Consider the following 16,139-nt stretch of genomic DNA (forward strand, 5'->3'; position numbering starts at 1 on the left):
GATGAGGTGTAGTATTGCCTTCTTGTTCTGCTTACTTTTTATTGCTTTTTACTTATTTTTATTTCCTTTCCTAGGAAAGGAAAGCAGTCACTTAATACAGAATGAATATTCAAGCAGAATAACACACTTTATTGCATACTTATGTCCCTGTCTAACCTTCACTTTAAATGGCATTTTAAAGCAGTGTCTGGCAGGGCTGTGAAAAGGAAACACGATGACTGGACTTGACATTTTAATGCTATATACACACACCATGAATGGTTTTGCAGAATATTGTGGGTTGTTGTCACAGTTATACTATGAAATAAGTTTTAGATATAGACATATACCACCCTCCTGACCTATTTTTTTCATGTCTCTATGACATATTTCTATTTTATTTTTACACTATAATGTTGTATATTTTATGCACAAATGTTCAAGGGGCAAAATAATGAGGAAAACAAACAGACAAACAAAAAAACCAGGACATTTTAGATTGAGTCAGAATGATTTCAAGTGGTATACATGATTCCAAACTGAAAATGCTGCATTTAAAATTATTTCACCAAAATAAACCTCTCGTGTGACAGTGCTATATGATTTTATGATAATAATTCATGAAGGCTTGACCCTCAATGAGATTAAATCAGACACAACTTTCTAACTTTCTATTTTTAATTTTTCTATGCAATATTTGGGAGGGGTAAATGTTTATATTCAGTGACATGAAAATACTATAACACTGACTTATTTTTATTTAAAAAAATATATCTGATATGACCTTATAATTCCAAGATCTTAAATGATCTTAGTGATAAATGCTTATATTTTATGACACAAATGCTTTGGACCAATATGCAAAATTATTCTCAAATTAATTTTACATATATCACAATTAAAAAGCAACAGCAGGGCACATTTATGTCTCTGCTTTCACTTTTGTGAATCATTGTTCTCTCAGGTAAGGTCCATTCTCTCTCTCTCTCTCTCTCTCTCTCTCTCAGAGTGCAATACACAGAGTGTATAAATAAGCTTTAGATACACACAGGTGTTGACACTCACTCATTACCTGCCCATTCTTCACGACTTATCTAGTACAACCCCGATTCCAAAAAAGTTGGGACAAAGTACAAATTGTAAATAAAAACGGAATGCAATGATGTGGAAGTTTCAAAATTCCATATTTTATTCAGAATAGAACATAGATGACATATCAAATGTTTAAACTGAGAAAATGTATCATTTAAAGAGAAAAATTAGGTGATTTTAAATTTCATGGCAACAATACATCTCAAAAAAGTTGGGACAAGGCCATGTTTACCACTGTGAGACATCCCCTTTTCTCTTTACAACAGTCTGTAAACGTCTGGGGACTAAGGAGACAAGTTGCTCAAGTTTAGGGATAGGAATGTTAACCCATTCTTGTCTAATGTAGGATTCTAGTTGCTCAACTGTCTTAGGTCTTTTTTGTCGTATCTTCCGTTTTATGATGCGCCAAATGTTTTCTATGGGTGAAAGATCTGGACTACAGGCTGGCCAGTTCAGTACCCGGACCCTTCAAATTTTGATTCGTCTGACCACAGAACAGTTTTCCACTTTGCCACAGTCTATTTTAAATGAGCCTTGGCCCAGAGAAGACGTCTGCGCTTCTGGATCATGTTTAGATACGGCTTCTTCTTTGAACTATAGAGTTTTAGCTGGCAACAGCGGATGGCACGGTGAATTGTGTTCACAGATAATGTTCTCTGGAAATATTCCTGAGCCCATTTTGTGATTTCCAATACAGAAGCCTGTATGTGATGCAGTGCTGTCTAAGGGCCTGAAGATCACAGGCACCCAGTATGGTTTTCTGGCCTTGACCCTTACGCACAGAGATTCTTCCAGATTCTCTGAATCTTTTGATGATATTATGCACTGTAGATGATGATATGTTCAAACTCTGCAATTTTACACTATCAAACTCCTTTCTGATATTGCTCCACTATTTGTCAGTGTAGAATTAGGGGGATTGGTGATCCTCTTCCCATCTTTACTTCTGAGAGCCGCTGCCAGTCCAAGATGCTCTTTTTATACCCAGTCATGTTAATGACCTATTGCCAATTGACCTAATGAGTTGCAATTTGGTCCTCCAGCTGTTCCTTTTTTGTATGTTTAACTTTTCCAGCCTCTTATTGCCCCTGTCCCAACTGTTTTGAGATGTGTTGCTGTCATGAAATTTCAAATGAGCCAATATTTGGCATGAAATTTTAAAATATCTCACTTTCGACATTTGCTATGTTGTCTATGTTCTATTGTGAATACAATATCAGTTTTTGAGATTTGTAAATTATTGCATTCTGTTTTTATTTACAATTTGTACTTTGTCTCAACTTTTTTGGAATCGGGGTTGTATGTTTTAAAAATAAAACAACAAGAGCACAAATGAGTCATTGACTCATACATTACATTTTTACTTTTCTTACTTCTATATTTCTTACTTATACAAATCCCCAATCATCTGCATTTAGCACCTTAGAGGAGCTTTACTTGAACAGGTGATCAAGGGGACTTTAGTCCAAAACTTCTTCAAAAATTACTATGCTGAAATTATGTAAAGAATTATATAATCTATGGTATGCAGTATTTCTATGTCATCTTCTATCCATTTATTAAATCCCGATCTTTATACAAAAAAAAAAAGTCAGCTGTGAAGGTCTTAGAAAGGTGGCTAATTTCTTTTTGGATTAATTACTAGATTCCAAAAAAGGCTTCATCTGTGTGTGAGGATGCAAGACTGGCATGATGCACTAAACACTTTACCACCAATATAACTTAGAGAATTTCATCTCCATCAAGTCTACTATAAAAAGTTGCATTTTGGTGTAACTGGTTGTGTAAATAATCTGAAACACTCTGAAAATAAAGTTATCAGAATACTGTATTTATTGTATTTATAAGTACAGCATGTTTCCTCAGATGTTATAGGTGTAGTTGTGTGGTGGCAGGGATATTTTGCAGAATGATTACAGATGTTAAAAATCAGGGTACAGATCTTCCCTAATTTGCCCTTAAACCTCAGAGATTACAGGCTATACTCTGATCTGGTCCACATTTCAGAACATATGCTGTCTGTAATTAGTGTGTAGTTTGGAGTGTTTAGTTAAACTGAGTGTTTCATCACTTCCTGTTTGTGTCTGACATTTGATCCCTGTGTTTTGCTTCTGAGTTTGATGTATTCTAGGTCAGAGGTTTTTACTAAGAACAATAGTGGAGAAAAACACCTATACTTCCTTAAAGACAAAATTGGAAATATGTCATTTATGTTATTCCTGGTGTAACCAAACAAAGGGAAATGGTGTACATTGCCAGAAAGAAACCAAAATGGCACTGCTATAAGAGTTTTAACAAAGAAATAAATCTACTATGTCATGTCATCTTTCTCAAACAATTACACATTTATTTTATGCATGCTTTTATCCAAAGTGACTTTAGTGTCCATTCCAAGCATCAAGCTTGACAGTGAAACAGTATGTGATGCAGGAGTACAGGAGGGTTAAGATACAATAAACTGAACATAAGTAAATGCAACATAGAGGTAGGAAGGATTCAAGGAGCAGCAACTGACACAAAGTAATGGCATACATTCTAAAACTATTAGTCAAAAAATACAAAAAGCTTTCAAGCTACAAATGTAATCATCTCATCTCATTATCTCTAGCTGCTTTATCCTTCTACAGGGTCGCAGGCAAGCTGGAGCCTATCCCAGCTGACTACGGGCGAAAGGCGGGGTACACCCTGGACAAGTCGCCAGGTCATCACAGGGCTGACACATAGACACAGACAACCATTCACACTCACATTCACACCTATGGTCAATTTAGAGTCACCAGTTAACCTAACCTGCATGTCTTTGGACTGTGGGGGAAACCGGAGCACCCGGAGGAAACCCACGCGGACACGGGGAGAACATGCAAACTCCACACAGAAAGGCCCTCGCCGGCCCCGGGGCTCGAACCCAGGACCTTCTTGCTGTGAGGCGACAGCACTAACCACGACACCACCATGCCACCCCTCAAATGTAATCATAAAGTAATAATAATTCTAAACTACTTAAACATACACGTTGCAATAGTTTATACGACAGTGCTGTTGAATTCTCAAATCTGTTTGGTCAGATGGTGTTGGTTAATTTTCTATAACAGCAGCTCTGACTGTAGTGCCAGCTGCAATTCAAATCACAGATTTCTTTTAATGCACTCATCGATTACGTTATTGTTTCTATAGTAACAACTCATTCCTCGGGACTTGTATGGTGGACACTCTATATATAATCTAATAAACAAATATTAAAAAGTGTCATTATTTAACAAATGTCTAATCAATGTGTTAAGGCTCATTGTGAATCCCAGTGTTGCTTATGGTCCTATAACAGCACACCATATAGTGTTATATTCATTAAATAATGATATGTGTAACTGTTAGGTTTATTGTTTTGTATTAACAAACTAGCCTAAAAAAAGAAAAGAATAAAAGGCTTGCCGTAAAGAGAACATGCCTGGCACGTATTCAAAAAGAAAAAAACACGCTGACTGTGTTCACACCAATGTTCTTTTACTGAAATAAGCTATCCAAAGTATTGGGTGAAACACTGAAATAGCTATCATGGTGGCAGTTCTCCAGGTTTCTCATGCTAGTGCAGTGAAGCAGTAGGTCTTCTTGGGGTGGCAGTACATGAATAGTGAGGGCAATGACAGACACAGGAAAAACCACAGAACTGGCCAGGTTTGAAGTGGATGGGAGCCACTGGCTTGATGAGCACTTTAGGGATTTGCTGGCCTGCTGTTGCCACCCTTCCTTATTCATTCTCTCTCTCTTTCTCTCTACCTCTCACTCTGTGTGTGTGTGTGTGTGTGTGTGTGTGTGTGTCTGTCTGTCTCAGCTACTCCATCAGGCTCCAGAGAGTTCTATAACCTCTTTAATTACCTCTTAACCCTGTCCCATTCAGCCTCCCATTTTGTTCAGCCCTCCTCCACTATTTAAAGTCTTCGCCAGCATCTTTGTCCTCCCCAGCCTCAGGACCAGGTCACCACTGCGTGGCATATTTAACATTCGCTGCAGCAGGAGAACTGAAGGTACTGTATTTTAATCACTTTCATTTCTAATGCAGGGTGGATTAGGGAACTCAGGTGATTAATGAAATAAATTAAAGTATGGGGTTCCACTGTGACAAAAACAAATAATGTGGACATAACAAATCAGTTTTCGAACCAATAGCTTAATTTGAATACTGTCAAAACTGTCAAGAACAAAAGCAATAAGCATTGTATCTTCTCCTCAACAGTTGTGGACATGTCAATTGCTAAGACAGCTGCGCAGGCTGTGCTGTCTGATGCCCTGCTTCAGAACAGTAATGTAGACAACTGCATTCGTCACCTGGAACTGGAGCTGCCTTTAGACAAAGTCATCAAATTTGTATCTGTGGGACTTCCTCTAATGCTGGTATCTTTGGCATTTGCTCGAGAGATCTCAATTGGTGAGTTTTGTTTGAATTGTATTCTCAAGCAACATAATCTGTTATTTATATATATATATATATATATATATATATATATATATATATATATATATATATATATAAAACTTTTTTTCTCATATTAAACTATATATATATATATATATATATATATATATATATATATATATATATATATATATAGTTTAATTTGAGAAAAAAAAAGTTTTTCTCCCCATCATTCATTCAAAACACACTTGCAAAAATGCATGATAGAACATCTGACCTTTGCATCATTGAAGCTTCCCTGGTACAAAAAAGTTAGATGAAGATGAAGTTCTTGGATGATGTTTTAATCTTTATAATTAGTTTGCAATGAATGGAGGCTCCTGCCTCATGCCCAATGTGCCTAGGATAGGTTCTGGACCCACCAAAACCCTGAACAGGATAAATCTTTACTAATTATAAATGGATGAATGAATGAATGAATGAATTATTCAAATTGATAGTGTTGAAATAAAATGAATAGGACAACAACATAATTATCTGAGTCATAGTGTTGTCTAATATGGTCAACAATGTGTTTTGTTTAATGTCATCTGGTGACTTCCAACTAAAGATGAATCTTGATATCCAAATAAAACAAATTTGATACATATTTGACTAATGTGGCTTAAGCTGTCTTGAAAGCCCACAGACCCATAAAATGAAATTGATGCAAAGTTAATTAAATGTCAACTTTAATTTCACACATTATAGTGGAATTGATTTGACAAGATGTGCAATGTAAATTGGGATATGTAATAACTTTTTGCCTGTTGGCAATATTTCGTAGGAATCCTTGCCTGACGGGCTTGTGGTGGGTTAGAAATAAACATCGCTATATTGCTAGAGCTCCCCAGACAGCCATTTGCTAAAAGAAGCTGTCAGTTTCAGTGGAGGCAGCTGACGTTGCAATCAGTTCTTCTGGAGTTGGTCTGCAATCAGTTCACACAGATGTTAATTGGAACGAGGATGATTAAGAGAGACGTGGAAAGATGACAAGAGTCTGTAATTACAGTCAGCCTGCTCTTTCCCAGTTCTCTATTTCAGTCTAACTAGAGGATATGCTAATTAAAGCAATGGACGTGCAAAGCAAGCTAAGTTCTTTACAGATACAATTCCATCCCTGGTCACATGTGATATTTAACACTGTTTACAAAATACAGCTATTTGAGAATGATTTTTTTTTTTGCATGCAAATTGTTGACATTATCATCCAATTAATTTAATTTTCATGCACATGCTTTACACCATGATTAATAAATATCTTTTGCTTCCTTCACTTTCTAAATACTGTAACAGTTATTGCAACAAGAGTACAAAAAATAGTCTCTCCTTTTTTCCCCCACTCCAAAATCTGCTCTAAAATGGACTCTACAGTGTACTTTTCCATAATAAGGACAGCTATGGTGAATGTCTTGCACACTGGAGGTTGATTGTAAGGTTCAGAGGAACAGACTAGTGTTTAAATGGTCTATAAAAAGCATAAACTTGGCCTTTTCTCAGTGGTAGGGACCCACCCTTGTTGCTCGTTGGCCTGCTCCACCACAGCAGAAATACTTCAGTGTGTTTCTCTTGCTGCTGTGGTTTACACCAGCTGTGCTCCTGGGGGGGGGAGTAGTTATAGACCAGCCAGCTTGATTCTGATACCCTGTCTCTTTCCTCATGTCAGCTGATGAAGAGATGATGATATCATGATGATATACTGATTACAGTTTTGCTCTAAAATTACTGTAAAAACAGAAGCAGAAAGTTTTTCTTGCTTCATACACTCACTGGCCATTTTTCAAGAACTTGTTCTTGATTCTAAGATTCCTGTTCTTGGCTGGCAGGAATGGAACCCAGTGTGGTCGTCTGCTGTTGCATGCTGAGATGCTTTTCTGCTCACCACGGTTGTAAAGAATGATTATATGAGCTGTTATATCCTTCCTGGCAGCCCAAACCAATCTGACCATTTTCCTCCGATCTCTCTTATCAACAAGGCATTTCCACCCACAGAACTGTTGCTCACTCAATGTTTTTTTGTTTGTTTGTTTTTTGCACCATTCTGTGTAAACTCTAGAGACTGTTGTGTGTGAAAACCCCAGGAGATCAGCAGTTTCTGAAATACTCAAACCAGTCCATCTGGCACCAACACCCATGCCACAGTGAAAGTCACAGAGATCATAATTTTTCCCATTCTGATGCTTGAAGTGAACATTAACTGAAGCTCTTGATTTGTATCTGCATGATTTTGTGCATCATGCTGCTGTTAAGGGATTGGCTGATTAGATAACTGTGTAAAACAGCAGGTGGATGGGTGTTCCTAATAAAGTGGCCAGTGAGGGTATACACATAAAATAGTGAAATTATTTTCTTTGCCTATCCCAGCTTGTAAGAACATTGGGGTCAGAGCATAAGGTCAGCCAGTCAACTATATCCAGGGCTACACTTAAACTAAAATTCAGGTCTAAGGCTTATTGTCGTGCTTTTTGCATTTTTAGGTCCACAGGTTAGCTGTTTTCCTCCCAGTAACTTCACAACGAAGCAGGCTGCATATGTAGACATGTATTGCTGGGATTCACTGATGCACCATGAGTTTGACGCAAATGGAAACTCTGAAGAACATTCATTGTGGGTTCATAAGGTGTGGTTGTGTTATACATACTGCTACCAGAAAAAGAAACAGTGCTATAAGTGTATTCTTGATCATTTGCTTTCAGATTGTTTCCTGAATATGTGCCAAATTTCCTTTCTGAATACAATACAGTGTAAACAAAATTACCAATCTCATTTAAAAACTAGGCTTTGACATAATTTACAGTATGAATCTGTGCTAATAAAGTGATGGCCTTTCTGTTCACCTTCGCTGATCATGTACCTTTGTGTGTCTCAGATGTTCCCCTACTCCCTGTTGATCATGGCGATGATGATGTACCTTCCAGCAATGATCTGGAAGTTTCTGGCTATGCCAACTCTAGGTTCCGATCTGATCTTTATAATTGATGAGCTGGACAAGTCTTACAACCGCTCAGTGCGCTTGGCACAGAGCATTGTTGAACTTAAACAGAATACAGACCCATATGAATTTCAGGTAGAGTTGCAGAGGTAAGAGAAAAAAATAGAGGCAGTCTTGATCTTCTAGTGATCTTAATCTTCATCCAAGACTTTCTGCCTTCTGCAGTGTACTATCTGCCTTCCACTGTGTACTATCATGAGAGATAATCATATGTAATTCTAGACATCTAAGGTGTTTAGATATAAAAATTGAATTCTGATGTGAATTATTATTAAAAAAGAATATGAACAGACTTCAGTTCTTCAATTTCTGTTATCAGAGCCAAGAGGAAGCGTTACTTTGAGTACCCTCTGCTGGAGAGATACATGCAATACAAGCATGGTTCCTATTTCCTGGTCAGCATGCTGTTCCTGCGTGGATTCCTTTTGCTTACCTTCATGTCAGCTTCCTGTCTCTACCTGGTTTACTTCCACCTCTCAGCCTTCCTGCAGGACGAGTTCAGCTGCTTTATGCGTACCGGAATTCTCCAAGATGAAGTCTGGGTTCCCACACTGGTGCAGTGCAAGATCAGCGGCCTGATGGTGTTCCAGGTCATTAGCATAGCTAACGGTGCCACCTACGTGCTGCTGGGTCCCATTGTTCTGTTCAGCTTGCTGCGCCTCTTCTGCTGGGACACCAGCTTCCTCTCGCTGTATGAAGTACTTCCTGCTCTGGGGCTCATCCGTGGTCAGAAGCTGGGCTGCCCATTGAATGACTTGAACGTGCTTCTCCTATTCCTGCGCACTAACGTGGCACACCTGCGCTCGTACGGTCGACTCAAGGCCTTGTGCTCACTAGCGCCACCTCATTTGCACAGGGGTAAGGGCATGCTGACAGAGGAGCAGGTCGAGGAAGCTGCTGAAGCAGCTGAGGAGCTAGAAGAGGAGATACAGGAAACTAGAGAGGAGGGCAAACACAATTTAGTGGACATCATGACCATGCTTGGGGCAGCCAGAGGGAATGTGGTGAACTGCCCTGAGCAGCACCCTCTGGTGGAGGAGAACATGACACTCGGTACAGTTAGCCTCATCTGTCTACTCAAGAGCATCCTGATAGTAGGCATAATTGTGTATATCATATGGGATGTTCAGAAAATAATCAAGTAATCTCTCTCTCATTATTAATGCAAGACTTAAGAGAGAGTGGTGCTCTATGTTTAGCCTAGACTTAAAAAAGACAGGTTTGAACAGTGAATACATATTATGATATTGATCACTGTTAATATACTGTAGATCACTTGTAAATGTAAATATCATTGTAAATCATATTGTCTTATCATTTATACTACCTTTTTTTCTGTGATTTGTACTAATTTGTAAACATGAGTTTAATTTTTTTCCCGGTGACTCAAATGAGTTTGAAATCTATTTTTCAGAATAAAAATTCTAAAGGAGGCTTTAGAAGAAAACAGTTCATGGTAGATTTGATTCCCCTAACAGCCCTCTCTGTCTTTTTTCAGAACCTAACCACCAGGGCTACCATGAACTGGAGGAGTCTACATCATGTTGTTTTGGCTAAACCTTCCACTAATGGACTGAACCATCACTATGGGAGACACATATTGACTGTAGACTAACAACATCCCATCTAGACTAGAAATAGGTCTAAGCCAGATTGATTAATGGAGCTTTTTAATTGGCAGTTCTTTCATTGAATCAGGATCAAGTATATTGGTGGGCTGTCAAGCAAACCCTTGCACACCAAAGTGGTTCAGGGAGATCCAGGAAGCCTCCATTAGAATTCAGTACGTGAAGCTTGTCTTGATTTTTAATACTTTCATTGTTTCTGTGCCTGTTATAAATCCTTTGCTTTTTGTGACATGTTGTAACATTTTGTTTGTGACTAAAACTATTACTTGACTATTCCTTGATGAAAATGTAAAATAAAGTGTACTGTGTATTATTTGTAATGGATGATTTGTGAATCAATTCGATGTCAAGCAAGATATATCTTAATTTATTCTATTCACATTAACTGGATAAGACCAATCGTGTGCTCTGATTAGCTACTCTACTACGAGGATATCAGCTCATATACCATGAGCAGAGAAAAACAAAATGGCGGCGCATGTTGCTGAACCAACTGAGGATGAAATAAAAACTCTACTTGAAAACAAAACCCCCAAAATTATCAAGTATTTAAAAGAAACAGAAATAGCTAAAAGAATATAGCCCCCCCCCCCATATCTCCTGTTCCACACTCCAGCCCAGTTGGTGGAGGTAATGCACCTTTAAGTTGGTTTGCCAACCAACAAAAAAAAAACCCTAAAAAAAAAGAAGTCCACCCCCCCAAAAAAGCAACAAAATATGGAATAAAAGTATTTGATGGTAAGAACATCTCATCTCATTATCTCTAGCCGCTTTATCCTGTTCTACAGGGTCGCAGGCAAGCTGGAGTCTATCCCAGCTGACTACGAGCGAAAGGCAGGGTACACCCTGGACAAGTCGCCAGGTCATCACAGGGCTGACACACAGACAACCATTCACACTCACATTTACACCAATGGTCAATTTAGAGTCACCAATTAACCTAACCTGCATGTCTTTGGACTGTGGGGGAGACCGGAGCACCTGGAGGAAACCCACGCCGACACGGGGAGAACATGCAAACTCCGCACAGAAAGGCCCTCGCCGGCCACGGGGCTCGAACCCGGACCTTCTTGCTGTGAGGCAACAGCACTAACCACTACACCACCGTGGCGCCCAATTTGCAAAATATAAAAATAAAAATGCTCTGTTTCTCAAAATCCACTGAATGTGGACATAATAAAACAGTTATTCCACTCAATCTCATTGTACATGGCTTATAGCCAACTTGGTGCTATGCTCCTCATCAGCTATCAGCTCATGTACGACTCAATTTTGTGGAATAACTGTTAAAGCAGATACGCGGAACCTTTATTTTTAAATAAACTACTGAGTGGATAGTATCTCCATCCTTGACTCTTGTATGCTGCATAAATGGGAATAAAAAAAATCTATATATTTTGAGAGTTAAAATCGACTGCAAAGTTGGCATTTGAGCTGCCCCGCTGAGCTAGCCATCCCTGAGTGCTTGATGTCACTGTGGTAACTGGTTTTAAGGACTAGGCCTTTTACAGCTATAGACCAAAGTCATATAAATAAAAATTTATGGTGAAAGTAAGAAATACCGTTACCGACTTGCTCAACTAAGACTGATTTAACTTCATTGATTGTGGGTTGACTCTCATTAAAACAGGATAGATGTTATAACTTATGCAACATACATGTACATGCATGCATTTTCACTGATAAAATGTAAAAGGCTAATTAAATAATCAGATGAACTGAGACAATCACATTCTGAAGCAAATTAAATAATCTTATACCGGTAACTTAAACGCACAATACAAGTTACATGTATTAATCTAACTGCAGGTAAACAACGTGTTGTTTTTGTTGTTTTTTTATACAAATGAGAGTCGGAGCTTAGCCGTCTGTGTTCTCGCTTCTTGAAGGCCGATCTTGTGGTCGATTGTTTTGAAACAGTCTGACTTTCAGTTGTTTGCTCAGTTCTCTGTTCATTCACTTCTTCAACGTAAAGGCGAGATGGCAGCAATATCCAGTTTAAAAATAAGACGACTGGTCCATTCATTCTCTCCATTCTGTGTATTCCGCCATTACTGCTCGGCTCAGGCAATTACTTAAAACCTGGGACGGAACAGGATATCACCAGTTTTAGCAACAACCGCGGAGAGGTCACTGCCCGAGCGATATGATCCGTCCAGTTCCATCCTGGGTTTTAGCAACAACCCTCAGCTCACACTCCAGGAGGACTGGTGCAACTGAACTCATCTCATCTCATCTCATTATCTCTAGCCGCTTTATCCTTCTACAGGGTCGCAGGCAAGCTGGAGCCTATCCCAGCTGACTATGGGCGAAAGGTGGGGTACACCCTGGACAAGTTGCCAGGTCATCACAGGGCTAACACATAGACATAGACAACCATTCACACCTACGGTCAATTTAGAGTCACCAGTTAACCTAACCTGCATGTCTTTGCACTGTGGGAGAAATCGGAGCACCCGGAGGAAACCCACGAGGACACGGGGAGAACATGCAAACTCCACACAGAAAGGCCCTCGCCAGCCACGGGGCTCGAACCTGGACCTTCTTGCTGTGAGGCAACAGCACTAACCACTACACCACCATGCCGCCGTGCAACTGAACTCACTTTAAAAAAATAAAATAAATACTTTCTTTTTCTTGTTTTATTTTTCTTTAATTGTTGGGACTGCACACTCTTTCAATACGGGCTTATAGCTAACACTCTTCAACAGATCAGAGGTTTCATATGAGTCTTCAGTAAAATGTGCAGAGCAGAAGAGAGACCACTTCATAGCCGCCCAATGTGTCCGTGAATTTCTTGCAAAACGCGTCCAAATCTTTGCAGTTTGAATATTCTTGGGCCATGAATGCAACATAAATCCACCTTCTGTCATGTTGCTGCACTGTCCAAAAACACATCTATGTGGCATGGCGATAAATTAGCTCAAAATGGAGGGTCGGAGTTGCAGTCAGCTCTGTGTTTTAGTATAGCAGAAATGGCGATGAGACCGATAGACTTCCTGTTGTGATGTTACGGACGTCAAGGTCATTCACTCAGACTGCTACCTATATAAATCACTTTAATCATAAAAATTACTATATTAGAGTTATTGTTCACGCTTAAAACTATTCCTATGCCATTCTTGAGGTCTCAAGGCATTTATAAATGAAAGTGAGGCCATGGCTCTGCGTATATGCTTTAAATATATAATATTAGACGGTGCAAAGACATGAAGTTTATCTTCAAGTGGTGAACATATTCACAAATGAGCAAAGCAAATGAGTGAAATATTTTTCAACATGAGCAGATAAACTTCATATCTTTGCACCACCATGTAATGTTCTTTATGGACACATCCTCAAAAAATATGCAAGTTAATCAAAATAATTTTCATTTTGAACCAGTTTGTCGTTTTCACAATGTGCATCCAGTCAACAGGAAAACATTGGGAGTGACGTCATCAGAGTGAAATATCGGGAAATATGTCACTCAGATCTGCAGTATAATTCGTATGAAAAATAAGAGTTTTTCAACATGAGAAGATAAATTTATATCTTCAAGCCAAAATATGATGTTATTTTTATTATATAGACACATTCACAAACAAAAAGTACTCAAATTTATCAAAAGAATTCATTAATTTCCTCACGAGTGACATATAGAGATTTATGTGACAGTTTTGGTTCTCCATGTCCTGGATGTAGTTCTTATGAAAAATACGAGTGGTGTATTTCTCAGAAAAAATAAAAGCTTGTGTCCAGCGAGAGAGAGAGAGAGAGAGAGAGAGAGAGAGAGATTGATTGATTGATTGATTGATTGATTGATTGATTGATTGATTGATTGATTGATTTTACATCCATAAAGAAATCCATAAATAAACCTGAATAAATAATACTTAAATATTCAGTCTAGAATGGAAAGCATCAACATTTCTCACTAACTGACAAATAATTTTGTTGAGCTCATTCATTACTCATAATTACAATCAATTGCAGGCATCTGCCAAGATGTCAAACTGACACAATTAGTCATGTTATTGAGACACAGACAACCAGAACCAGCCTGAGGGTGAGATTTTCACGCTGTACACATAATCTGATTTGCACTCGTTGGAGGGAAACAAAACATGTTTTGGTATCAGACTGAAAAACATCACCATCAACCAAACATCTGTTTGTTTGCTTCAGTTTTTGGTGGAATTATACTAAAAGGTCTTTTTGAAACATGATTTATGTGTAGCTCAATTTCTGTAATGAACACTGAAAATAATTTTTAATCAGATTTCCATTTCAGAATTTATTTTCAGTTTTTTCACCTGACAATTACACAGAGAAACAAAAATATTATTAATGATTAGTCTTTGTAAATATGAAATGAGAAATTGTGATTAAGATGTTATAGTACATCCCATGACAGCCTTTCCTATTTACTCTTGCATGGTTATTTTTCCACATTTTCACATTATTAGTGTGTTAAATCATTAATTAATATTAATTAATAACATGATTAAAACTTATTTATAGCATAAGGAGACTTGATTTTATTCACCTCACATAATACTTTATGTGAAAAATAATGAGACAAAAAATACTGTATCTTTAATAAATAAAAAGAAGTTTTTCATAAAATCGTTATAATATTAGGCCTCTATAGAAATTGGTTTGGAAAAGTAAAATCAAGTCATCATTTTCACACAGCAGTGTCACAGCAGGAGCAAAAAGACACACAGCAGTGACTTTTCCGTTTCCGGTTTCCGGTTGAGAGTACATCGTGTGCATTCTGGTTGCCGCTTCTCACCGGAGCTTTTTTATTTTCTCTCCTTTTTTAATTTTAACTTTTTTTCTTTTTTCTGTGTTTGATGTTTGTTTGAGTGTTTTTGTCCACCGGTTGTGGTGTAGCTCAGGACCCAGTTTTGGGCGTCAGTTCCCTCCAGGCCTTGGTTCGCTGTGGGTGATGCCTGTGCTCCCAGCTATGGACTGCTGTGAGCTCGTTGCTCATTTTAACATCGTGGTTGTCCAGCGTTCTGTGCTTTAATGCTTGGTGTGATGTTCCGAGCGATGTTGCTCGGTGGCATCACGGCAGCTGTACAGGCGGTTTGGGACATACCAGCAGTCTGCATGGCGGTGCTTCTGTGCTCGCTTTGTGGATCCATGGCATGGTGTTTGAGCGATGTTGCTGGTGGCGTCACGGTGGCTGTGCTGGAGATATGGGACTTGTTTTCGTGCACCTTTTGGTGGGACTGTGGCCGCTACACCACTGGAATGATATCCTGACCTTAATTTGGTGGACTTTTTTTTTCCTGCCTATTATTGTAAAGCGACCTTGGGTTTTGAGAAAGGCACTATATAAATTGAACATATTATTATTATTATTATTATTATTATTATTATTATTATTATTATTTTCAGAAAGACAATCAGTCTAGAAAAGGTATCTAGAAAAAAAATCTAAATATTTTCAGATAAATTAATAAATTTTGCAATTTTTCTGTTTTTTAAATTTTAACATATTTTTCTAACAAAGTTTACAATCTAATGATGTACAGTTTTTTGTTTGTTTGTTTGTTTGTTTGTTTCTTTTAAAATGATCAGAACCCCTGCAATCAACATTTCATGCCACCTGGGAAGATTTTTATCACAGAAAAAGCACACAGATAGTTTACAAAGACATCACACTGAGAAACTAACATTGCAATGTGACATTTTTAGAAAGCATTTGGATCTCTTTCTATGCAGGAAATTATATCACATATTTTTACACTTTGAAAAAGTGGTGAAGACAAAACTTGGCATTTCATAAAGTGGACAGGATATTTTCTCAGAATCTTCAGTGGATGTACCATCTACAGCAGGGCTTTTCAAAGTGTGGGGTGCGCCTCCCCTAGGGGGCGCCAGAGTTCTTCGGGGGGGGGTGCAACATGAGGAAAAATAAACCAGAATAAGGTACAATTGCAGACATTTAGCGAACTTCCGCTAGCCTTTGCCAGAGACAAAATGGATCGATTTTTAGTACCTAAAG

The 16,139-nt window shown here is 38.3% G+C and overlaps 1 protein-coding gene across 2 annotated transcripts; it reads left to right on the forward strand.

Moving 5' to 3' along the window:
• Positions 1-5,310: 5,310 nt before the first annotated feature.
• On the forward strand, positions 5,311-10,070 carry panx3 (pannexin 3). 2 transcript variants are annotated; one of them, XM_060909710.1, is made up of 5 exons: positions 5,311-5,494; positions 7,999-8,141; positions 8,391-8,602; positions 8,833-9,566; positions 10,012-10,070. In XM_060909710.1, the coding sequence occupies exons 1-5, from the start codon at positions 5,311-5,313 to the stop codon at positions 10,068-10,070; spliced, it is 1,332 nt and encodes a 443-aa protein (XP_060765693.1). The 2 variants fall into 2 exon arrangements, with proteins under 2 accessions (XP_060765693.1, XP_060765692.1); XM_060909709.1 differs by lacking the exon at positions 10,012-10,070 and having other exon boundaries at positions 8,833-9,658.
• Positions 10,071-16,139: the final 6,069 nt, after the last annotated feature.

Source organism: Neoarius graeffei, chromosome 25 (genome assembly GCF_027579695.1).
Source record: "Neoarius graeffei isolate fNeoGra1 chromosome 25, fNeoGra1.pri, whole genome shotgun sequence".
Taxonomy (NCBI): domain Eukaryota; kingdom Metazoa; phylum Chordata; class Actinopteri; order Siluriformes; family Ariidae; genus Neoarius; species Neoarius graeffei.